Source organism: Jaculus jaculus, chromosome 1 (genome assembly GCF_020740685.1).
Source record: "Jaculus jaculus isolate mJacJac1 chromosome 1, mJacJac1.mat.Y.cur, whole genome shotgun sequence".
NCBI classification, from domain to species: Eukaryota; Metazoa; Chordata; class Mammalia; order Rodentia; family Dipodidae; genus Jaculus; species Jaculus jaculus.
The window spans coordinates 257,634,080-257,660,415 of NC_059102.1; the positions used below are offsets into that span (position 1 = coordinate 257,634,080).

Sequence of the window (26,336 nt, forward strand, 5' to 3'; positions counted from 1 at the left end):
CTATAGAAACACATGGAATCTGGCTCTGAGTGCCATTCAAAATTCATTCTTTTCTCTTTTTTTAAAGCTGGTTTTTCCAGTAAGAAGCAGATTCTTTTTAATAATTTTATTTTTATTTATTTGAGAGAGAGAGAGAGACAGAGAGAGTGGGTATGCTACTGCAAACATATTCCAGATTCATGTGCATCTGACTTACTTGGGTTCTGGGGAGCTGAATCTGGGTCATTAGGCTTTGCAGGCAAGTGCCTTAACCACTAAGCCCTCTCTCCAGCCCGAGGCAGTTTCTAAATTACTTGTGGTGTAGAGAGACTCAGAAGCTTCATAATGGAAGCAAATAACTAAAAACATACTAGTATTAGAATCCTCCCTACTCCTAAAGCATGTCATTATCAATAAAACAGGAATTTTATTTTTTTTAATTATTTATTTATTTATTTGAGAGCGACAGACACAAAGAGAAAGACAGATAGAGGGAGAGAGAGAGAATGGGCGTGCCAGGGCTTCCAGCCTCTGCAAACGAACTCCAGACGCGTGCGCCCCCTTGTGCATCTGGCTAACGTGGGACCCGGGGAACCGAGCCTTGAACCGGGGTCCTTAGGCTTCACAGGCAAGCGCTTAACCGCTAAGCCATCTCTCCAGCCCAATTTTATTCTTTATGTTATTTACTTATTTTTATTTTATTTATTTGTGAGAGAGAGAGAGAGAGAGAGAGGGAGAAAGAAGAGAAAGTGAACTGGCGCTCTAGGGCCTCAGCCACTGCAATCGAACTCCAGTTGTTTGTGCCACCTAGTGGGCATGTGCGATCTTGTGCTTGCCTCACCTTTGTGAGTGTGGCTAATGTGAGATCTGGAGATTAGTATGTGGGTCCTTAGGCTTCGCAGGAAAGTGCCTTAACCACTAAGCCATCTCTCCAGCCCAAACCAGGAATTAAAAAAAACTATTTGAGCTGGGCATGGTGTCACACACCTTTAATCCCAGCACTCAGGAGGCAGAGGTAGGAGGATCACTGTGAGTTCAAGGCCAGTCTGAGACTTCATAGTGAGTGCCAGGTCAGCCTGGACTAGAGTAGACCTTATCTCAAAAAAAAAAAGAAAGAAAGAAAGAAAGAAAGAAAGAAAGAAAGAAAGAAAGAAAGAAAGAAAGAAAGAAAGAAAGAAAGAAAAAGAAAAAAAAAACCCTACTGTTTTAGTTTCATAGTTGAAGCAACTGTGGTAATTTCTCACAGACATTAACATGTCCAAACATGTCTATAACCTTAGTCTGATAAAATCCTAAAGGAACATGTTGAGGGCATGAAGGGTTGGCAATCCCATAGTTGATGCTGAGTCAGTAAGGCTTAACCCCATCTTGGGACCTGAGGCTCACCTCTGCGATCTCCACCTTCCTTTCCCACATTTTGATGGTCTTCTCCAGTTCCCCATTCAAGGTCTTCTCGTGGACATACATCATCACTGGAGGAGCTCGGAATTCAGCCAGCTGCTTCCTCAGCTTGTTGTTTAAAGCCTGGGCTTTGGCTCGGTCCTGGATTGGGAAGGACTGCATTACCCCATGTAATCTTGAGGGCTTCTGCCACGTCTCCCCACAGTCTCAATGTAGTCTCATAAACCACAGTCACATTCTCAAAGGGCCAGGGGGTCTCAAGAGTAATTTTTTATTTCCTCATTTTTATTTATTTGAGGGGGGAAGGGGCACAGAGAGAGAGAGAGAGACAGAGTGTGTGGGTGCACCAGGGGCATTAGCCATAGCAAACGAACTCCAGAAGCATTTGTTACCTGTGCATCTGGCTTATGTGGATCCTGGGGAATCAAACCTGGATCCTAGGCTTTGCAGGCAAGTGCCTTAACCACTAAGCCATTCCTCCAGCCCAAGAGTCTGATTTTTTTCCTCACTAGCAGATTGTGATGCTTTAACCAAGTTCAAGAACATTAAACTTTTCTTTTCCTTCCTATTTTTTCCCTTTTCCTCTTTCTTCTTTTCTCTCCTTTATTGTGGAATATACTTATGTTGATTTCTCTGGTTTTTATTTCTCTCTTATTAAAGAACATACTCTTCTTCTTCTTCTTTTTTGAGGCAAGCCCAACAGACTGATTTTTTTTTTTTTAATGTGAGGAGGGGCAGAGAATTGGTGCACCACAGCAATCAAACTCCAGATGCATGCACCTCCTTGTGCACATGTGTGACATTGTATGCTTGCATCACTGTGCATCTGGCTTATGTGGGACCTGGAGAATCAAACATGAGTCCTTAGGCTTTGCAAGTAAGCACCTTTGCCACTAAGCTATCTCTCTAGCCCATACTTTTAGTTAAAATTTTATTTGTTTATTTTATTTATGAGAGAGAGAGGAAAAGGCAGATAGGGAGAGAATGGACACACCTGGGCCGTCAGCCACTGAAAACACCAGAAGCTGCAACACCTTCGTGCATCTGGCTTACATGGGTCCTGGGGAATCGAACCTGGTCCTTTGGCTTTGGAGGCAAACACCTTAACCACCAAGTCATCTCTCCAGCCCTACTCTTCTTATTTTTATTTCTTCAATGCTCATGTGTGTGAAAAATTGTGTACTTAACATATATTTTGATTTCATTTCAGTCCTGTTTTATTGTAAAATACACCTGCAGTTTGCCCTGTTAGTTCAGTGACATTAAGCACATTTCCATTGTTTTACAAGTATCATCATATATGCCTTCCGAACTTTTATGTAACTTTTCCAAACTTAAACCCTATCTCCTTTAAACAATAACTCCTGGGCTGGGGATATGGCCAGTGGATAAAACACTTGCTATGCACATGTGAGAACCTAAAACCCCATCCCCAGAGCCCACATAAAAAGCCAGATGCTGGACTGGATGCTATAGTGGGTGTCTGTAATCTCAGCATGCCTACAGGGAGGTGGGGGGTGAGACAAGTGTGTCTCCCGAAGTCTGTGGGCCAGCTAGCCTCATAAACGCAGCAGTGAATAAGAGGCCGTGCCTCACAAACAAGGTAGCATGTGAGGACTGACATCCGAGTTTGTCCTCCGATCTCCATACATGAGTTGTGGCACATGCATGCATATGACACACATGTACACATACACACAGCGATTTCCTGTCCTCATGCCCCACAGCTGCTGTGTACCACTATTCTTTCTCTATGGATTTGACTATTGTAGGTACATGATGGAAATAGAAGCCCCAACATGTACCCTTTTGTGCCTGGTTTATTTTATTCAGAGTCATGTCCTCAAGGTTTGCCCATGATGTAGCATGTGTCAGAATGTTCTTCCCTTTTAAGGCTGAATAATTTTCCACTGTATAAATATATATATTTTGTTCATCACTCACCATCAATGAACACCCCATTACTTCCACCTCTTAGGTATTATTAAAAAAATGCTACTTTAAATATGAATGTATGGGAGCTGGAGAGATGGTTCAGTGGTTAAGGTGCTGGCCTGCAGAGCCTAACGACCTAGGTTCAATTCCCCAGTACCCATGTAAAACCAGATGCACAAAGTGGATGAGTATCTGGAATTCATTTGCAATGAGTGGAGGCCCTGGCGTACCTGTTTTTTCTCTCTCTCTCCTCTCTCTCTCTCTCTGATTGCAAATAAATATTTCCAGATATGTCTATCTCTTTTTTGAGACAGGTTCTTTCATTGGCCTGGAGCTCGCTGGTCAGACTAGACTGGCCAGTCAGGGAGCTGTAGGTAATCTGCTTGCTGCCTCCTCCCTAGTGCTGGGATTATAGGTGTTCCACCTCATCCAGCATTTACATGGGGACTAGGGGCTGAACTTGGGTCCTCATGTTTGAGAGACAAAAACACTTTACTCCCTAGTCTTGTAACTGATTTTATTTGGAACAGAATATGACGAGTTCATGCCTAAGGAACTTTGTAGGGAACAATGACAATCTGGGATGTCCAAATTAGAGGATCCTGGTGGTTCAACAATATGAGTAGCAAGAAATGAATCTGTACACCAGCCAAATGTTTAACAGAACCAGACAGGAAGATCCAGAAGAGCCTCCTTGGGTTTGGAGCAAACCTCAGAGATAAACAACACTTTGCCCCCTACAAAGGGGCCTGACTAAATTGGATCAGAATGTGGGACAATGAATGACTCAGAATATTGTAGAAATCAACAGAGAAGCCAAGTAGCAATTAATAGAAGCTAACAGCTGAGTGTGATGCCAGTAGAGGCAGCCAAGAGCTTTGTAGGAAGATAAAAAAGTCAGAGCGCTCAGCTGAATCACCAACGATATCTGATTTCAGGGAGTCTAGTCTGCATATAAAGCAAAGCTGCACCTTCTTGAGTGCAGCATCTGAGGACACCAGCAGTAGAGGAGGCAGAATTTACTGACCTGTTCCAGCCAAATCATGAAACAGTGGCAAGTCCAAGAAAGGGCCAGGAAAATCATTCAGAGCTGCTATAAGATGCTATCTAAAATGTGCAACTTCCAACAAAACTTATGAGATAGGCCAAGAAAAAGGAAAGTACAACCCACACAGGGAGAAAAGAAAAAAAACAATCAAACAGGCAATGTAAACTGCTTTGGGAGGAGTCCAGATGGTGGACTCAGTGCACAGCTTAAAAGCAGCTGTTCAAAGAACAACAGTAAATCATGTTTAAAGACTTGAAGGAAAGATGGGTATGTTACATATGCCAGTAACTCCATCAGTCTGGAGGCTGAGGCAGGAGAATCAGGAGTTTAAAACCAATGTGCACTGCTGTGGTGGTTTGAATCAGATGTCCCCCATTAGCTCATGTGTTCTTAATGCTTGGTCCCCAGGTGGTAGCAATTTGGAAGGCGGAGCCTTGCTGGAGGAGGTATGTTTTGGAATTGGGCTTTGGGGTATTACAGACAGTTCCCTTTGCCAGAACTTGGCTCACTCTCTTGCTGCTGTTTTCTACCAGCTGTGATGTCCAGCCTCTGCTCATGCCATGCTTTCCCCTGTCAACATGAAGCTTCCTCTCAAGACTGTAAGCCAAAATAAAAACTCTTCTCCCATCAGTTGCCTTTGGTTGGGTGTTTTCTCACACCAATGAGAAGAAAATTATAACAGAAAACTGATGTCAGAGGATTGGGTTGTTCCTGATAGAAACCTAACTTGTGTGGCTTTTGGCCTTTTGGAACTGATTTTCAGGAAGTATATGAAAGGATTTGAATCCTTAACCTAAGAGAGCGTTGCAGTGCTGTAAGCAGAGTTTGATGGACCATTCTGGTCAGAGAGGTCAAAGACCTAAATGTAGAAAGAACTGTGGACTGTGGATGCTTGGATTATGAAGAGGAAAAACTTTATCCAAACTAGGCTAGAGGAAGTTTGTGTGAGAGACTAGCTGTGCTCTTCCCATGTCCTGGCAACTTGAGCAGGGTTGAATTTAGAAGAAATGGACTGGTGCAAGCAAAAAAATGCAACACAAAAAATAATGAAAGTTTTGGGCTAAAGACTGGTGCTCACTTCAGCTGCAACTGTTTGAGTTGGAGAGATTGCCACCATTGACACTGGGCCAGCTCTTCTGCATTGGAACAGTAGTGTGGTGGTTTGATTCAGGAGTCCCCCATAAACTTAGGTGTTCTGAATGCTAGATTCCCAGCTGATAGAGATTTAGGAATTAACGCCTCCTGGAGGGAGTGTATTGTTGGGGGCGGGCTTATGGGTGTTATGGCCAGTTTCCCCTTGCCAGTATTTAGCACACTCTCCTGTTGCTATTGTCCACCTATGTTGGCCAGGGGGTGATGTCCACCCTCTGCTCATGCCATCGTTTTCCCCTGCCATCGTGCAGCTTCCCCTTGAGCCTATAAGCCAAAATAAACCTCTTTTTCCCCACAAACTGCTCTTGGTTGGGTAATTTCTACCAGCAATATGAACCTGACTGCAACAGTAAAGTGGTACCGAGGAGTGGGGTTGCTATTAGACACCTGGCAGCGTGGCTTTGGCCTTTTGGAGCTGATTTTCAAGAGGAATGTCGAAGGAGTTGAAACCTTGGCCTAAGAGATGCCTTGCAGTGCTGTAAGTACAGCTTGATGGAGTATTCTGGTCAGATTTGAAAGACCTGAATGCAATAAGAACTATAGACTATGAGGTTTGGCTTATGAGGATGAGAAAGAGCTTTGCTTAGACCGGGTTAACAAATTATGTGAGAAGCTTGCTATTATGCCCATGTCCAGAGAAGTTGTACAGGGTTGCTTTACCTAGAAATGAACTGGTGTGAGCAGAGGGATATGGTACAGAAAAAAAATGAAATCTCTGGGTTAACTGCTGTCCATTCAGCTACAATTGACAGATTATAACCTTTGAGATTGGGCCAGCTGACCTGCACTGGGGCAACAGAAAGAATGTAGACTCTTTTGAAGGGGCCTGAGTACTCAAGGAATGTCCTGTTCTTCAAAGTCTGCTTTATTCCCCCTTTGATTAACAAAGTGGCATCCTACCTGGTATTGTGGAGTATAAGAAATGCAGGAAAGAGAAGGTCATTGAGTTTGTAACATGGTCTTGTGTTTTGGAAATGGCCATGAGGATGAATTGTTGATTGCAGTGGAGACCTAGTGGAGATGCCAGGACCACTAGATGGCTGCTAAGGAATGCTGCTGTCCCTGATGAAGTTTTCTAGGACTGGGAGTAGCCTTGCTGGAGGGGTGGAATTGGAATGCCAGAGATTTTTGCTGGTTAGAATTATCAGACTTGGAGATTTGTCACTGGCTAGAGTTGTTGGACTTGAAGCTACAGAGTTTGATGTTTGCCCTGGTTGTTTTAAATCTTGTATTGGCTGAATATTTCTTTGCGATGCCCAGTGCTATCTTTTGTAGTGTGAATGTTTAGTCTGTGTCATTATGGGTTTTTTGAGGTTATTTTTTGGTATTATGGCACAGTTAAAAGATCGTGGACTATGGGAATGTATGAATATCATTGGAATTGGTTAAAACTATGGGGACTTTTTTTTTTTAATTTTTATTAACATTTTCCATGATTATAAAATATATCCCATGGTAATTCCCTCCCTCCCCACCCCCACACTTTCCCATTTGAAATTCCATTCTCCATCATATAAATATGGGGACTTTTAAAGTTGGATTGAATGCATTGTATTTTATATCATGTATGGATATCAGTTTATGGGGGCCAGTAGTGGACTGTGGTTGTTTGATTCAGGTGTCCCCCATAAATTTAGGTGTTCTGAATGCTAGCTTCCCAGCTGATGGAGACTTGGGAATTAACACCTGCTACAGGCAGTGTATTGTTGGGGGCAGGCTTGTGGGTGTTATAGCCAGGTTCCCCTTGCCAGTGTTTAGCACACTCTCCTGTTCCTGTTGTCCGCCTTATGTGAGCCAGGGGGCGATGTCTACCCTCTGCTCATGTCATCATGAAGCTTTCCCTTGAGTCTGTAAGCCAAAATAAATCTCTTTTTCCCAAAAGCTGATCTTTGTTGGGTGATTTCTACCACAAATGAGAACCTGACTGCGACAAGTAGGAAGAATACTGAAGTAGTTTTCCTCCTCTTTAAAGTCAGCTTTATGCTGGGTGTGGTGGTGCATGCCTTTAATCTCAGGACTCAGGAGGCAGAGGTAGGAGGATCACTGTGAGTTCAAGGATACTCTGAGACTACATAGTGAATTCCAGGTCAGCCTGGGCTAGAACAAGACCCTACCTCAAAATAAATAAATAAATAAAGTCAGCTTTATTACACTCTGAATTAACAAATTTAGTAGCCTACCTGGTACTATGGAAGTTAACAAATGCAGGATTTGCAACTTATATGAGTTTTTGGAAATGGCCACTGAGCAATGTGAGGTAGACATGTTGAAGTCCCTGCATGGAGAGCCAACGGAGCCATGAGGACGCATGAACTGCAGGTTGCAATGGAGAGCCATGAATTTGAGATACCAAGACTATCGAACAGCTACTGATGAGAGCTGCTGGCTTGGAATGGAGATTTCTGCAGGCTGTAGGCAGCTCAGCTGGAGAGGTAGGATTGGAACCCCAAAGATTTTATCACTGGTCACCAGAGCTAGAGGTTTTTTTTTTTTTTTTGGTTTTTCAAGGTAGGGTCTCACTCTGGCTCAGGCTGACCTGGAATTTACTATGTAATCTCAGGGTGGCCTTGAACTCTTGGCGATCCTCCTACCTCTGCCTCCCGAGTGCTGGGATTAAAGGCGTGCGCCACCACGCCCGGCTCAAGAGCTACAGGTTTTGACATTTGCTCTGCTTGTTTTATATCTTACATTGGTTCAATCATGTTATGCCATCTTTTGTAGCATGAATGTTTACCCTGTGCCAAATGTGTATATAACCTGTGTTTAACTTTATAGGCTTACAATTAAGAGACTGTCTTAAAGCTCAGATGAAACCTTGGATTTTGGACTTTTGAATAGTGTTGGAATTAATAAAAACTATGGGGACTTTTAAAATTGGACTGAATGCATTTTACATAATGGATGGTCATGGTTTATGGGAGCCAGGGGCAGAATGTAGTGGCTTGAATGAGATATCCCCCATAAACTCATGTTTTCGGTGCTTGACCCCAGATGGTGGCAATTAGGTAGGTGAAGCCTTGCTGGAGGAGGTGTGCTGCTGGAGATGGGTTTAGTGGTGTTAAAGGTAGTCCCCTCTTGCCAGAGCTCAGCTCACACTCCTGCTGCTGTTTTCCACCTGCTGTGGCAGAGGTGATGTCCAGCTTCTGCTTGTGCCATGCTTTCCCCTGCCATCATAAAGCTTCCCCTCGACTGAAGCCAAAATAAAAACTTTCCTCCCATCAGCTGCTTCTGGTTGTGTGTTTTCTCCCAGCAAGGAGAAGGTAACTACATCAGACTACATAGCAATACTCTGTCTCAAAAAAAAAAATCTCAAATCAATACAGGGTGATAATGTCTCATCAAATAGAGAATGTAAAAAATTATTTAAAAAATGGAAAATCAGGTACATTTTCAATACAATTAAAATTTCGAGGGAATTACCATGGGATATATTTTATAATCATGGAAAATGTTAATAAAAATTTAAAAAAAATTTCAACAGAGGGTAATAAATAATAAGGTTAAACCATTAGAAAAAATAATCAGTAGACTTGAAGATATTTTGATAGAGATTATGCAATATAAAGGGGAGAGGAATAAAGAACAAAAATTACAAGAGTCTCAGATAGGCAGATATCACTAACTATACCAATATAACAGATAAAAGAAAAGAAAAATGTTCAATACTAAATGGTTAAAAACTTCCCAATTTTGGGCTGGAGAGATGGCTTAGCGGTTAAGCACTTGCCTGTGAAGCCTAAGGACCCCGGTTCGAGGCTCGGTTCCTCAGGTCCCATGTTAGCCAGATGCACAAGGGGGCACACGCGTCTGGAGTTCATTTGCAGAGGCCGGAAGCCCTGGCGTGCCCATTCTCTCTCTCTCCCTCTGTCTTTCTCTCTGTGTCTGTTGCTCTCAAATAAGTAAATAAAAAAAAAAATTCCCAATTTTTTTAAAAAAACATTTTACTTATTTATTTAATAGAGAGAAGTAGAGGGTTAGAGAGAGAGACAACCAGAGAGAGAGAATGAGCATGCCAGGATTCAAGCAACTGCAAATTAACTCCAGATGCATGTGCCACCTTGTGCATCTAGCTTACATGGGCACTGGAGTATTGAACCTGGGTCCTTAGGCTTTGCAGACAAAAACATTAACCACTAAGCCATCTCGCCAGCCCCCAAACTTCTCAATTTTGATTTTAAAAATTACACAAAGTTCAACAAACTCTAACTAGGGTGATGTAAAGAAATCTACACTCAAACACAGCATATGCTGAATAACAGGCAAAGAAAATATTGAGAGCAGCAAGGGAAATTTTACCATGCATAACAACAATGCAAGTTGGATGTCACAGCTAATCCTCGTTAGAGATAATGGAGGCCAGAAGTCAATCAGAGGACATAGTTTAAGTGTTGGGGGAAAAAAAGAGAAAAACTGTCTCCAAGAAGTATATTCAGCAAAATGATCTTCCAAAAATAAAAGCAAGATATGCATATAGACATTGGTTTCTAATACCATTGTCTAGGGGGACCAAGACTCCTTGGAGAAATGGCAGATTCTTAGATAAGACTCATTCAAGATGAGCCTGAAGCATCTTCTATAGCCAGAAAGTCACTAGAGCAGTGTAAGGAGACAAGACACTCATTGTAATGACATCCTGGATGGGATTTGGAACAGTCAAAGGAAGCATGCATAAGATATGGACTACAGTTAATAATTATGAACCAGTATTGGTTCATTCATGGTAACAAGTATGTTATACTAATGTAAGATGTTAAGATTGGAGAAATAGAACAAGGAATTTAGACTATCTTCACAATTTTACTATAACTATAAAATTAATAAAATAAGAACCTTTAAAAATAAAAGCATAATAAAGCTTCTCCAACAAAAAATTAGAGACCTAGAAAATCTGCCTTATAAGAAACACTAAAGGAATATCTTCTGGCTGAAAACAAGTGACAACAGATAGTGGATTCAGAGTCCATGTTAAAAAAAATAATAAAGCAATCAGGTAATTATAAAAGCCTGTCTAGGACTGGAAGGGTAACTTAGTGGTTAAGGTACCTACCTGCAAAGCCTAAGGACCCTGGTTCAATTCTCCAGGTCCCACGTAAATCAGATGTACAAGGTGGAGCAAGCATCTGGAGTTCATTTGCAGTGGCTAGAGGCACTGGCATGCCTCTCTATCTCTTTCTCTCTATCTATCTATCTTCCTCTCCCTCTCAAATAAATAAAAAATTATTTTAAAAAGCAACTTCAAACAAGAAAAAGAGAAGCAAATATTCATGACATTAGGTTAGACAAAGGCTTCTTAGAGCCTCTGACCCCAGAGCACAAACACCAAAGAAAAACACAAATTGGTCTTGTGCTACAAACAATACCACTAAGAAAATGGGAAAAAATCCATAGAATGAGAGAAAATATTTGCAGATAATACATCTAACAAGGGATTGAATCCAAATATACAAAGAATTCTTACAACTCAATAAAAAATCAACTAAAAATCAAGTAAATATCGCAAGTATATGTTTCTCTAGAAAACAGTACGCTAATAGCTACAAAGCACACAAAAAAGTGTTCAAAAGCCAGGTGTGGTAGTACACGCCTTTGGCAGAGGCAGGAGGATCACCAAGAGTTCGAGGCCAGCCTGAGACTACATAGTGAATTCCAGGTCAGTCTGAGCTAGAGAGGGACCCTACCTCAAAAAAAAAAAAAAAAAGTGCTATTAGTCATTAGAAACATTCAAATAAAAACCACAAGACTGGGGCTGCAGAGATAGTTTGTGGTTAAGCACTTGCCTATGAAGCCTAAGGACACCAATTCGAGGTTCTATTCCCCAGTACCCACGTCAGCCAGATGCACAAGGTGGCACATGCATCTGGAGTTCATTTGCAGTGGCTGGAGGCCCTGATGTGCCCATTCTCTCTCTCTCTCTCTCTCTCTCTCTCTCTCTCTCTCTCTCTCTCTCTCTCTCTCTATCGATCTCAAATAAATGAAAAAAAAAACATTAAAAAAACCCACAAGACTACTTCATACCAACTTGGATGGTCATTAAAATGAAATAAAATAGCCAAATGTTGGCAAGAATGTACAGAAATTAGATCCTAATACATTATTGGTGAGAATATAAAGTTGCATAGCCACTCTGCTACATTTGGTAGTTTCTCTAAATGTTAAACATGAAGTGATCATATGTAACTCATGATTCTACTTTATATCCAAGAGAAAACTCATCTGCACAAAAGTGTGAACAAGAATTTTCTTATCAGCCATTACTCATAGTAGCCCAAAATGTAATTCCAACTATCCAACTGAAGAATGGATAAATATGTCCATAACAGCATATTATTCAGCCATAAAAAGAAACAAAATACTGAGACATGCTACAACGTAAACTTTGAAAAAATTATTCTGAGCTGAAGGAGCTATGAGCAGGCTATGTAGCTCAGTGGAAGAGTGTGTGTCTGGCATATTCAAGATCCTAGGCTTGACCCCCAGAACCACAAAGATAAATGGATGGATGGATGGATGAAAAGATGGATAGATGAATAAATGAATACATAAATAAATAAGCACTTGACCTGAAGGACCACATATTCTATGATCCTTTTTGTATGGCATGTCCAAGCTAGTCAAATCTATAGAAAGAAAGTAGGTAAGTTATGCTCACCTGGAAGGAGAGATACCAGGATCAAGAGAATAGACAAGTAGTTGCCTGGGCTGGAGGGAGGAAGGGAGACTGAGGTGGGGAATGGAGACAGGTTTACAGTGCATGCAATGCAAGGTTTCCTCTTGAGTGTTGAAGGGGTTCTAAGATTATCAGGGTAATGGTTACATAACTGTGAATACATCACAGACTTGAACTAGATGTTTACCATAGGTGAGTTATATGTATGTGAAACATATCCTAATAAAGTTATTTTTTAAAAGTTCACAAGAGGCCAGGGGTGACCTAATGGTACAGTGCTTGCCTAGCATATGGAAGGCACTGGGTTCACTCCCTAACACTGCAAAATCCAACCAAGCAAACAAGAAAACCAAAATATACTAAGCAATGAGTACCAAGCCATTGGAAATCAACTTTAAGTCTTACTTATAACCTAATTGCTATCAGTCCACAGAAGAAACAAAGGCCTCGAAAATCCTGACAGAGGTGTCCAGGCTGTGGCTTTAGTGTTGTTGTCTGCCACCCTGTGCTGAGGCTGGGCCTTCTGCAGATACCAATTCTCCTTTGAGGATACAATGCAGATAACGTGACAAAACCAAATGAAGATGTAGCAATCCTATGGCATTTGGCCATTGTGGGCAGGTTTGGGTCATATATGTACTAAGAGGGACACTTCAGACCTGCTCAAAATAATGACGCTAATAATTGTGCTCATGGGATTAAACTTGACAAAGCATTATGAGAAGTAGACAATCTCGCCACAAGGGCTGCGACCTCTATGTTATACACATGAGTACAGTGCTGTCTCATCAAAAGGCTTCAAGGCTAGAAGCTGGCAGCACAAACCTGAGGGTGGACCTCCCCAGGAGGCCAGTGGTCTTCCTCCTCCACCTTGCCTAAAGGCTCCCTGTGGATAACAGCATGTGCTTACTCACCACTTCACATGGAAAGTACACGTGTAGGCAGCTCTGAGGGGCTTCTGCCACCCTTCCACACAGTGACCCCAAGCCTTGGGGCGAGCACTGGCCAGCAGTCAGACTCTGCTACAGACTACTTACAATGTGAACATCCACTACATCAAGGGAGAGCTATGCTTTTACAGACCCCTCTCTTTCTCTCTTTTATGTAAAACATTGTATGTATATATATATTTGAGGCAGGGTCTCTCTATACCTGGCTGACCTGGAACTCACTTTGTAGCCCAGGTTGGCCTCAAACTCACAGTAATCCTCCTACCTGTGCCTCCCAAATGCTGGGATTAAAGGCGTGTGCCACCATGCCCAGCCAAAATGTTGCATTTTTTATTTTGGTATGTGTGCTTTGCCTCACATGAGTTACATGTCTGTATGCTTTATGTATTTTTATAAAACTAAGGACACAAAATTTGGAAGTAGTGCTCTGTGGGTAACTTGAATTTTGTTGTGTTCTTTGAACTCAAATATTTTTCATTGTTTGTTTTTCTTTTTCCGAGGTAGGGTCTTGCTCTAGGCTATGGTGACCAACCTGGAATTCACTCTAGTTCCAGGGTGGCCTCGAATTCACAGTGATCCTCCTACCTCTGCCTCCCAAGTACTGGGACTAAAGGCGTGTGCCACCATGCCCAGCTGTAGTTTTTTCTGTAATTTTTTATGGGGCGGGAGAGGGGGAGAATTGGCATGTCAGGGCATCCAGCTACTGCAACTGAACTCCAGACGCATACCCCAGCTTGCGCACACGTGCAACCTTGCCTGCTTGCATCACCTTGTCCATCTGGCTTACTTAGGAGCTGGAGAGTTGAACATGGGTCCTTAGGCTTCGCAGGCAAGCACTTTAACCACTAAGCCATCTCTCCAGCCCTCAGGGTTTTTTTTTTTTTAATGAGCTGTCTCTAGAACTTCACCTATGAGTACCTGGAACACTGCTGGGTTCTATGCCCAGTATCTACTTTCATGGCTCAGGGCTACTTTGACTTTTGTGGTGTAGGCTTCTCTAAATTAACCACCAAGGACCTGAGATCTTAGTGGACACTGGCCCTTGGGGACAGAAAGAAACAAACATCAGAAATGCCATGTTTTTCCCTCTTACCTCGTCTACCTGTATGGTTTCTCTTTCAATTTTTCCAAGTAGCTCATTTTTCAGCAAGATCTCCTTGTCCAGGTTGACATAGACGTCCATTGTCTGGTGAAGCTTGCTCTGAAACAATAATGTGGGAAGCGGGGTCTGATCTGCTGTCTGAGAATGGGTGGGGAGTGAGGAAGAGCCTTTGGGACTTATTAGCTGAAGAGGCAAAGGGGTCCAACATACTAGGACCTAAGCCTTACCCCACTGATTACCAAGGGAAGTCTGTGTTGCCTTGTTGGGTTGTGACAAGGCTCATGGGAGACAGCCTGGTAGAGAGCAGGTGTAGAACACTCAACAGCTGTTATGACTACCTAACATAGGTACAGTGGGAGGAATGCCCCACAGGGCAGCCCTACCCCACACCCACCTACAGAAGAGGGACTGAGGAGGTGAAGAAATTTATTGAGGATCCCAGAGTATGGGAGTCAGGATTTGAATGGCAGCAGCGTGCTTCCTCAGCCCATGGGCTCCACCACAAGCCCACTGCCTACAGAAGAAGGGCCTGGTGTAGAGGAATCCTATAGAAGTTTCTATGCTGATTCCCACTGTATCATTTGCCCTTTAGCTCCCAACTGCTTAGACTGATCCCTGTGGACCATCTTCCAGAACCCTATCTCACAGGGACATCTCCAGAATTGCTGGGATATGCTCTGCTTGGCTGAGGAGTGGACAAAGGGAAATAACCCGTGATTTCAGAGATCTCACGTAACAAACCCAGAGAGCTAAGCCACCCTGCACCAGGCTCTGCCTCCAGGAGGCCAGCTCGCAGCCAGTGGAGATGGGGAGGCCAGAAAATCATCTTAAGGGTATCATAAGACTGCAACTGTGTCAGCTCTGAGACTGGCAGGACAGGAGGGAGAAGAGTGTCCTTCAGCAGAAATGTGACCAGAGAGCTGAAAGGTAAAGGAAAGAGCCTGAGGAAGAGGGTTCAAAGGAACTGGGAGAGGCTAAGGGTCACAGACAAAGGGGAAGTGGAGGGAGGAGGGAGGAGGGGGCAGGGACATTATTCCAGGTCAGAATTTAGACAAAGCAGAGGCGCCTGGAGCCACCAGTTTAGGGGCTCTTAGAAACCCAGGGGCTATTCTCTCCTCTCCTCTCCTCTCCTCTCCTCTCCTCTCCTCTCCCCTCCCCTCCCCTCCCCTCCCCTCCCCTCCCCTCCCCTCTCTCCTGTTCCCTCCAGTCCTGGCTTCTTTAAGGCTCATTATCTGTTCTGTGTCCTGCATGTGAAAGAGAGACCAGACTGAGTTGGTCAGCTGCGTCATCAAGGAGGCAGGACGCATACAGGCAGGAATGAGTATCAAAGGAAGACATAGCCCAACAACTTGAAGATGTAGGAGGACAGAATGGGACTGCGAGGGCCACTGAGACGTGCTCATTGGCTCTGTTGGGGCAAGGACTTCATGAAGAGGTGGCACAAACCAGAGTGAGGCTTGGTTGAAATGCCAGTCACTTGAGGTCACTTCTGTTTTCTTTCTTCATTTTTCGAGGTAGGGTCTCGCTCTAGCCCAGGCTGACCTGGAATTCACTCTGTAGTCTCAGAGTGGCCTTGAACTCACAGTGATCCTACTTCTGCTTCCTGAGTGCTGGGATTAAAGGCATGTGCCACCACGCCCGGCTTGAGGCCACTTCTAAAATGACACACACAGCATTCTCTGGGACTGTGACAAAAGGCCACAAACAGCCAGGTGTGGCGGCGCACGCCTTTAATCCCAGCACTTGGAAGGCAGAGGTAGGAGGATCGCTGTGAGTTCAAGGCCACCCTGACACTACAAAGTGAATTCCAGGTTAGCCTGGGTGAGAGTAAGACCCTACCTTGAAAAAAAATGGCCACAAATCTGTGGCTTAAAGCCACAGATAGCCACTTCTCATCTATGTCTATGTAGGGCAAAGTCTAGGCACAGTGTGGCTGGGTTCTCTGCCCATGTTGCCAGTACAATGAAATCAAGGTCAAGCATGGCTGTCATGGGGCTCCAGGACCTCTCCCAGGCTCAGTGGTTGTTGACAGAATGCACTTCCTTGAAGTGGTGGCAGGGAGAGGTTTTCTTTCTGGGCATCAGCAGGTTGCTCTCTCTAGAGGCCACTATAAGACCTTTCATGTGGCCTCCTCCATGTTTAAGGTGTCATGGAGAACTTCTAGCCCAAGGAGATTTCTTCAGTACTTCACACCTCTGACATCCTTGAACAAAGAAATTGCTTTCAATGATGAGTTTATGTGATATGGTCAGGCCCACCGGGATACCCCCATCTTAGGGTCAACTATGTCATATAATGTACCCTCGTCATGCCCTAGACACAGCTCAGTGCCCAAAGCCATGACATTGCAGTCCTGGCTGCAATTATACAGGGTGTGTGCACTTGTGAGCAGGGCTGAGGACATCTTAATTCTACCTTCCTCAGGGCACTGGAACGTAATACTATGTCAGTCAAGAGTGACTCACAGCAGGGCTATGGCCATCCAAACCCACCAGGCTTGAGGGTATGAAGTCAGAGGAAAAGGCAGCATCCAGACTCAAGCTCACTTAGGAAAGTCACAAAAAAGAAGACGTGTCTATCTGTGTCCTAAGCGCTTGGTCCTCAGCCTTCCATATGTTATAGGCATCGATACTTTTGCCTGTACAGGAAAGTTATTCTACATGGTGTGTGTGTGTGTGTGTGTGTGTGTATGTGTCATGCATGCACATGTGTATGAGTACATGTGGCAGGAGGATGAGCACGCATATGGAGACCTGAAGTCAACGTCTGGTGTCTTCCTCTATTACTGTCCATCTTAATCTTTGAGACAGGGCCTATCACTGAACCTGGAGCTCACTGACTGGCTATACAAGCTAGCCAGCAAGCCAGGGATCCTCTTTTCTGCCTCTTTAATGCTGTACCAGAGGCATACCTGGCTTTTAAGTGGGTGCTGAGGATCCCTACTCAGGTCCTCATGCTTGCACAGTGAGCATACTTCACAACTGAGTCACCTCCCCAGCACTTGAGTGTTTGACATTTGTGTCAAAGTAGCTAATCCTGTCACTCTCCCTTGACCAGAAAATACATACCCAAACTGCTGGCCACTCATTAATATTAGCTGAGTGCCTGCTCTGGCCAGGCCCCCTTTGGTGTGTCGAGGACATAGCTAAACCTGGAGCAGGACAAAAAGCCTTGCCTCTGGCAGGTAAAGTTGATCAGCTAAGGCAACTCCTGCAGAAGAGCTGCCATCCAATCCCAGGTGGGGTCAGCCTCCCCAGGTCACAGTTGGTCTGCCTTGGGGACATGGAAGAAGCTAGCTGGCTTCTCCCTCACCCCCTTGCTTGGGCTAACCGTCAGCCTCCTGTGGAACATCTTCTCTAAGACCTGCCATCTCTTCACCATCACATGTAACAGCAATGGGCAGGGTGGCCACTGGGATTCCCACAGAATGGCTCCTGTTCAGTCCATGGTGGCCTTCTTTGCTGTTGCTTGGATATTGCCAGCCACGTGCACTATGAAGCTAGATTCATTCTACAGAGCTCAGGCCCTGCAACCTGGCAGCTTCACCTTATAAACCAGTAGCTCCACTTTCTGAACCTGAACTGGCAAGTCTAGCCAGGACTCCTGATGCTTAACTGACTCCTCAAGATAAGATCAGGTGCAGTGGGAGTGAGGCACATCCTACCTAGCTCTTTGGGCAGCAGGGGGCTGGCAGTCCCAGGACTGGGTTCCTCCTGAAGTAACAGTGACAAGATACAAGTTCTGATGACATAAATTAAAAGTGGGATGATCTGCTGGACAGGTGTGACACATAAGTATCATCAGAATGCTGGCACAACAGCTCCTCTGTATCTTGTGCCAGATGAAGGCGGGAGAGAGGATGTACACTGAGCTCTCTCTAATTTGGGTTTGTCTTTCAGCATCACCTTATTTTTGCTTGTGTTGATCTCACTCTAGCCCAGGCTGACCTGGAATTCAATACGTAGTCTCAGGTTGGTCTCAAACTCACAGCGATCCTCCTACCTCAGCCTCCCAAGTGCTGGAATTAAAGGCGTGCGCCATCATACCTGGCATGATCTTTTACTTATAGAGAAAAATGTTGGGAAGCCTGGTCTATATAGATTTAAATTTACCTTGTTTACATTTTGGGGCTTTTTTGTTTGTTTGTTTGTTTGTTTTGAGACAAGCCCAACAGACTGGCCTTCACCCCCCCTTTTATGTGCAAGAGTGAGAGAGAAAGTGAGAGAACAAGGTAAGAGAGAGAGAGAGAATTGGCACACCAGGGCTTCCACCCACGGTTAAACGAACTCCAGATGTGTGCACCACCTTGTGCACATGTGTGCTCTTTTGCACTTGCATCATTTTGTGTGTCTGGCTTATGTGGGAGCTGAAGAGTTGAACATGTGTCCTTAGACTTTTCAGGCAAGTGCCTTAACCAATAAGCCATCTATCCAGCCTGGTGGTGGTGTTTTTTTTGGGGGGGTGTTGTTTTTTTGAGATAGGATCTCCCTATATTGTCCAGGCTAACCTCAAACTTATGATCCTACTGCCTCTACTCCTGAGTGCTGGGATTATAGGCATGTGCCACCAAGCCTAGCTATGAATTCAAATTGATAATGACATTTTGGGGGCCAAATAAAATCCAGGTGTAGCCAAGATTGCTATCTGGTCATGAGGCCAAGAGTTGGCAAATATTTTCTGTAAAAAATCAGATAGTAAATAGTTTAAGCTTTTAGGTCTAGAAACAAAATTGTGCATATCATATAGTTACTTATATCAACAAAAGAAAAGCCCCTAAATTCCTACAAGTGTTCTGTTGGATGAGATTAAATACATAATAACTGACTATATTTTGGAATACAGGTCCACTAAAGAGAAGACGAATTTCTGGAGAAGTCAATTTTGCTTAAGTGGGTTTCACAGTAAGGATTCTCTATCATCCCATTCATTGCACATGTTGTTCTGTGAACTCCATCCTTAGCTCAAGGCGGGTGGGTGCGGGGGTAAGGTACACTCATCCAGCTTGCTGCTCAGTACAGTACACTGTCACTAGCAGAGGGACCAGATGGCTTGGTCTGCTGGGGATAGGCCCTATTCATGCCCATAGTCCCTACTTAATTATTAATAGTGCCTCTTTTCTCTCCCAAAAGGATTGCATTTGGTTGATAAATAATTCATTAGATTTCTGATTTATAGCTGAGACTGTTTTCTTTTGAAGGGTTTTAAGTGAAGTGCTTAGTATATACTTCAATTAAATGGGTCCCTAAATGTGGTTAAGCTCTCAAAACATCCTGCATAAAAATCACTCTGGGAATTCAAAACAAAGCAAGATGCATAGCCCTCAACCCCTAATTCAATGAGTCAGGGTGGGACTGGAGGATAGGCATATGTTTTTATTTTTTAAAGATTTATTTTTATTTATTTATTTATTTATTAGAGAGAGAGAAAGAGAGAGAATGGACATACTAGGACCTCCAGCCACTGTAAATGAACTTTAGATGCATGGTCTGCCACAAGGAACTTCCTGAACACACCACCAAACACTCACCCAGACCATGTGCATCTGGCTTACGTGGGACCTAGAAAATCAAACCTGGGTCCTTAGGCTTCACAGGCATGCGCCTTAACTGCTAAGCCATCTCTCCAGCCCAGGCATATGTGTTTAAAAAGAAAGCACCCCCCAGGTGGGTCTCAAGTGCAGCCAGGTTTGTGAAGCATTCTGGGAATTTTAAGAGAGTGTCTTTGAGCTGGAGAGATGGCTTAGCAGTTAAGCATTGACTGTGAAGCCTAAGGACCCCAGTTCAAGGCTACATTCCCCAGCACTCACGTAAGCCAGATGCTCAAAGTGGCACATGCATCTGGAGTTCATTTGCAGTGGCTGGAGGCCCTGGCATGCCCATGTTCTCTCTCTGCTTCTTTCTCTCTCTGTTTGTTGCTCTCAAATAAATAAATAAAAATAAACAAAAAAAAAAAAAGGAGAGAGAGAGAGAGAGAGAGAGAGAGAGAGAGAGAGAGTCTTCATCAAGTCAAAAGAAGTCAGGGGAAGTGAGGGACCTAAGTGCTGGGTGAGTGTTTGGTGGTGTGTTCAGGAAGTTCCTTGTGACAGGCAGGGGCACAGGCACCTGGAGGGGTGCGTGGGCCTTACTTTGTAGGTATTGAGTATTTGCATGGTGTTTCCAGAGGTCAGCTTCAGTTGGATCAGTTCTTGATTCCGTGCATCAATGGTCTCTAGAAACTGAGCATTCTCAATCTTCAGCTGCTGAAAGTCAACATCGTGCAGGGCTTCACCCACCTCTTCCTTCTGTGGCTCAGAACAAAGAAAAGAGGGTAAGGTCAGGCGGGGTTGCTGCCTTTGGCTCCCACCTGGTTGCTTGGTCAGGCTTTGCAGCTCAGCCATAACTCATTCAGCAAACATCTTGGGCATTGGCTTGGTCCTAGGCACTGAGGCTGGATATTTTAATTTAACACAATGCCCATAGGAGGGTTCACAGGGTGAAGGTACTGGCTCAACAGTGTGGTGAGAAGGAGATGGATTGGGCCACACTGGACCAGGCTAAGGGAGACTTCGTTTAAAAGTGTGTTTAAAGCCAAGTTGGGTGACATATGCCTATAACTCTAGCACTCAGGAGGCTGAGGCAGGAGGACTTCCAAGTTCAAGGCCACTGTGGACTATATAGTGCTGCTCTGTCTCAAAAAATAAATAAATGTGATTTTTATGCCTGGAACCACCCCAAAAGCTGCCTTTGAGTCCCATTCCTTTGATTTTCTGTTTCTGCAGAGCAGGAATTTTAGTGTATGGAGTTCCACCCTGACCTGTACAGCCAGGTCCATACCATTTTTAAAAATTTTTCTTAAATGTATTTGAGAGTGAGAGACAGAGAAACAGGCAGAGAGAGAGAGAGAGAGAGAGAGAGAGAGAGAATGGGCACACTAGGGCCTCTACTGACTGCAAATGAAGTCCAGACGCGTGTGCCCCTTTGTGCAACTGGCTAACGTGGGTCCTGGGGAATAGAGCCTCGAACCAGGGTCCTTAGGCTTCACAGGCAAGCGCTTAACCACTAAGCCATCTCTCCAGCCCCCATTTTTTTTTGAAGTAGGGTTTCACTGTAGCCCAGGGTGACCTGGAATTCATTCTGTAGTCTTAGGGTGGCTTCAAACTCATGGCAATCCTCCTATCTCTGCCTCCCAAGTACTGGGATTAAAGGCGTACACCAACATGCCAGGCTTCCATCTTTTTTAATGAAAGACAGAAAGTGAGAGAGAGAGAGAATGAGAGAATAGGTGTGCCAGGGCCTCTAGCCACTGCAATTGGACTCCAGACATGTAAGCGGCCTTGTGCAGCTGGCTTACATGGGATCTGGGGAGTCAAACATGGGTCCTTAGGCTTCACAGGCAAGCACCTTAACCACTAAGCCATCTTTCCAGCCCATGCTATCTTTTGTTTGTGGTTGAAGTAAGCAACTTAGGGACTGCTGCCGGCCCAGTAGAGCTGACTAACCCTGGGGTGCTTCTACTTCTGAAACAAAACAGTTTCCATATGCCCAGATCCTGTCCAGATCCTGCCTAGCCATAAGATCCAATGCCTAACCTGTTTTCCACACGCCAGGATAATCCGTCTCCCCACTGAGCCTCTGGAAGCTTTAGCTTTGGGCCCTTTTTACCCCATCCCCTCTGTAGAGTATTGTGTCTTCCCTTGTATCACACCACCACACCACTAGTCTGGGAGCTCAGGGGGCAGGGCCCATATCCGTGTCACCTCTGTGCAGCAGTGGCCTATAGGCAAAGGCTTTCCATCAACTCCCCACTTCAAGCAGCCATGGCTTGGGTGGGCCAAGACACTTGGGTGTGCATGAAGCCTAGAGATCAGCAGCTTGCCATCAGCAGGTGTTCTCTGAGTAGTGTTCCTTTTAGCATTGCAATCTTCTTCCCTGACACCTTGGCACCAACCCAACTCTGCCCTCAGTGCCTCCCAGGCCATGGGGTTCACTCTTTCTCTTCCCACAGCATAAGCCGGGTGTGGTGGCAGCACCTTCAATCCCAGCACTGGGAGGCAGAGGTGGGAAGATGACCATGAGTTCGAGGTCACTCTGAGAATACAAAGTGAGTTCCAGGTCATCCTGGGCTAGTGCCAGGCCCTACCTCCAAGGAAAACCCACAGCAGCCTGGTGCATGCAACGCCCAGTCTCTCCCCTTGCCACCATCATCGTCCATTCTGATTTTGCCAAATGCAGAGCTCCATGGGGACACAGAATCCCAGGTCAGCCTTCCTTGATCTGAGCACCGTGTTTCTATTCTAGTAGGACAGCCTGGGCCAGCACTGCCTCTGGTTGAGTTGATTATCAGATACTCTGCATCTAACCCAGCTTCTGCCTATGCAGGTGTTTTGGGAATCTTGCATTTGTCCTAAGTCACATGGCCCAGCCTGTTGAGGTCTTTCTGGATCCTGAATCAATCGAACCATAGTTGCCTGACATGACCTGCCCAACTGGGTGTGTCATTGTTCACAGCCATCCCTGATACACATGCCATCCCTGATATATATGCCACCAGTGCTCATGGTTGCTATAATGATAAACACATTGAGCAAGGAAAGGATGGAGCCACTGATCATGATCTGGAGGCCTTGGGCCACATCTCCCTTATTACTGCTTTTAATGAGGAGCCCTGAGGTCAGCTGTTGATACACTCCCCAGTGCACAGTATAACCACGCTACCCAGGCCATGTTCCCTAAAAGTGCAGTAGATATGTTTCAGGAACATTAATTTCAAGACAATTCTCTTCCACAGAAAGCCTCTGATTTAACTGTATAGTAGCAGAATTAGTTTCTTCGGGTTGTTGCTACAAATTGCCACAAATTGGGTGTTTTAAATTATGCAAGTAGCTGGATGTGGTGGCGCATGCCTTTGATCCCAGCTCTCAGGAGGCAGAGGTGGGAGGATCACCATGAGTTAGAGGCCACCCTGAGACAACATAGTGAATTCCAGGTCAGCCTGGGCTAGAGTGAGATTCTACCTCAGAAAACAAAACAAAACAAAAAAATCATGCAAGTGCATTATCTTACCATTCTTTAGACTGAACACCTGGCACACATGTGGGGATTAAAATTAGACTTTTAAGCCCATGTTCTTGTCATTTCCAGATTCTGGAAGCTTCATGCCTTTGCTCATGACCCTTTCTTATTTCATAATTCTCATCACTTTGGTCTTTCCTTGTATCTTTTCTACCCTTCTTTCTCCCTGTCATGAGGAGGGGAATGACATTGGGCACAGCCAGGCAACTGAAGATTGTTTTCCCATCTCAGGGCTCTTAAATAATTAACATATGCGAAGTCCTTTGCCATGTAAAGTAACTTGTTTGGATTCCAGGCGGTAGGACAGGAATATTGGAGGATAGGGGAAAATATTAGCCAGCCTACCTTTAAAATGAAAGAAAAAAATACACATACCTGCCTCAGTTGCAAAAGCATTTTTTTCTTCTGAGCTTTGAGAGAAACATTTTTCAAACAAAGTTTCTCCTTCATATTGTCCTAAAACATAAAAGCATATTTTAATCAATTTCTCTTGTTTTCCCCTTGTTGGTGTGAAAAGTGGATCTGGAGCTGCAAAGCCAGCATTGAGCCCTAACAGTCAGTCATGTCCTTTCAGCCCTGCTCCCTCTGCCCAAGCCCATACTGGGATGGCATTTCACTAGTGGCCAAGATGCACAGGAAACTGGGTCTGCCCAGTGAAACCCTTATGTTGCTTTCCTATTCCACGTTGTTTGGATGTGGTGCTACTATAGGGGAAACCTTCCTGACAAAATGATCTTAGGATTCTTTGGTCTTTTGTTCTTGCAGTAGTCTTCAGAACTTCTGTCACTCATAGCATCTTATGATTTGTACCTCTGCTTAACTGTCCCTAGGTCCAAAGTTTGACATGCTCTAAAATGGCTACAACTGAAGGCACACTGCCCCCCCCTCCAGGCGTACACACACATACCCTACTTCCCCTTCTTTCTTTTCTAAAAAATATTTTATTTTTATTTATCTGAGAGAGAGAGAGAGAGAGAATGGGCATGCCAGGGCCTCTAGCCACTGCAAATGAACTCTAGATGCATGTACCACTTTGTGCATCTGGCTTATGTAGGTCCTGTGGAATTGAACCTGGGTCCTTTGGCTTTGGAGGCAAGCACCTTAACTGCTAAGCCATCTCTCCAGCCCTCCCCTTCTTTCCTCATGTCATCTTGCATCCATTTCCTTAAAGGAAGGGACCTGAAAGAACTTCAGTTACCTGTCTTGCTCCTATGTAGTAGCCTGAGTATCCCTTCACATATTTCTCAAAAAAAAAAAAAAAATTAGGGCTGGGGATCACCCAGTGGTTAGAGGCATTTGAATTCAAAGCCTAATGGACCAGGTTCAGTTCCCCAGAACCAATGTAAAGCCAGATGCAAAGTATGGCCCATGAGCTGGGCGTGATGGCACACACCTTTAGTTCCAGCACTCAGGAAGGCAGAGGTAGGAGGATTGCTGTGAGTTCAAGGCCACCCTGAGACTACATAGTGAATTCCAGGTCAGCCTGGGCTAGAGTGAAACCCTACTTCAAAAAACAAAAACAAACAAACAAAGATGTGGCACATGCATTTTTTAAAAATTCATAGATTTTGCCAGACATGCTAGGGCATATCTTTAGTGCCAGCACTTGAAAGGCCAAAGTAGGAGGGTCGCCATGAGTTTGAGGCCAGCCTAAGACAACAGAGTGAGTTCCAGATCATCCTGGGTTAGACTGGAGACCCCACCTCAAAAACAACCTAACAGACAAAAAACATAGATCTTGAAACAAGTCACACCAAACAAAGAATAAATCATTCTGAGATACTACAAATATTCATCCTGACTAGTTTATATGGTTCATTTTGGTTATTGCCTTTATAAACATGAATTTTTGTTTCTGTGTGTGTGGTTTTTCTTTTCCCCCCTTTGGTTTTTCAAGGTAGGGCCTCGCTCTAGCCCAGGCTGACCTGGAATTCACTGTAGTCCCAGGGTAGCCTCAAACTCACAGCAGTCCTCCTAACTCTTGCCTCCCAAGTGCTGGGACTAAAGGCATGTACCACCATGTGTGGTTTAAAACAAACACTTTTACAGGTGAAAAAAATCTGGATATGTGGAAGACATTGATGGTGGATCAGACAGAGTGAGGCTGCCTCGCATGGACAATTTCTGTGACACTATAAATTGGTTCTCCCTTTCTGCACTGAGTGCCTGCAACTCACCCTCCGGCGGTTCATATCATCAATGTACTTCATCACTTTCTGAGTGGCTAAAATACTCCCTTTCTTCTTGGAAATGGTTTTCAGAATATCTTTTTCAAACTCATGCACTGCCCTCTGGACTTCAATCCATCGAATTTCAGCTTCCTGAATGATAGCCTAGAAAAATTAGCATAAGAGAGAAGAGTTTCCAAAAATTCTCAAGGACACATACTCCAAAGATAACTATGTCCCCACCTATGTCTCAATGCAGAATGTTTCTTCCTAGTATTGGGAAGGTATCCTTAAGGTATGAACCTGATTATATTATTTGCTATAATAATAATATAATATTTAATATAACAAATTACTGGTATTATTTAGAGAAGTTATGATATCCTTAAAAGGAGGCAATCAAGAGCAAGGTTTCAGTTATCTCTATAAATATATTCAGTCATCTTTGTGGATACTTACTCAGTCATATTTATTGCTACTCTATTCACAATAGCTAGGAAATAGAATCAGTCTAGATGCCCATGAACTGGTGAGTGGGTTATGAAGATGTGGTACTATACACAATGGAGTTTTATTCAGCTGTAAAAAAAAATAATAATAAAATTGCTGGTTTTGCTGGTGCATTACTTTAATCCCAGCACTCAGGAGGCAGAAGTAGGAGGATCGCTGTGAGTTCAAGGCCATCCTGAGACTACATAGTGAGTTTCCAGGTCAGCCTGGGCTACAGCAAGACCCTACACACACACACACACACACACACACACACACATATCAACAACAAGAACAAAAAGAAAATTATAAAATTTGCAGGAAAATGGATGGAAAAGCTCATACTCAGGCTCAGAAACAAAAACACCTCATATTCTCTCTCATATGTGGATCCT

General features: G+C 44.1%; 1 protein-coding gene across 2 annotated transcripts in view; it reads right to left on the bottom strand.

The window, feature by feature from the left end:
• Ccdc113 (coiled-coil domain containing 113) overlaps positions 1 to 26,336 on the bottom strand; it is a 33,578-nt gene that overhangs the window by 863 nt on the left and 6,379 nt on the right. Inside the window, exons 4-8 of one of the 2 annotated variants that reach the window (XM_004663444.2) lie at positions 25,462 to 25,617; positions 23,660 to 23,740; positions 20,359 to 20,514; positions 14,226 to 14,333; positions 1,366 to 1,521 (exon numbers count right to left, since the gene is read on the bottom strand). In XM_004663444.2, the coding sequence (XP_004663501.1) occupies positions 1,366 to 1,521; positions 14,226 to 14,333; positions 20,359 to 20,514; positions 23,660 to 23,740; positions 25,462 to 25,617 (657 nt within the window). The remainder of the gene's footprint in view (positions 1 to 1,365; positions 1,522 to 14,225; positions 14,334 to 20,358; positions 20,515 to 23,659; positions 23,741 to 25,461; positions 25,618 to 26,336) is intronic. The other variant, XM_045142179.1, reaches the window with a different exon arrangement.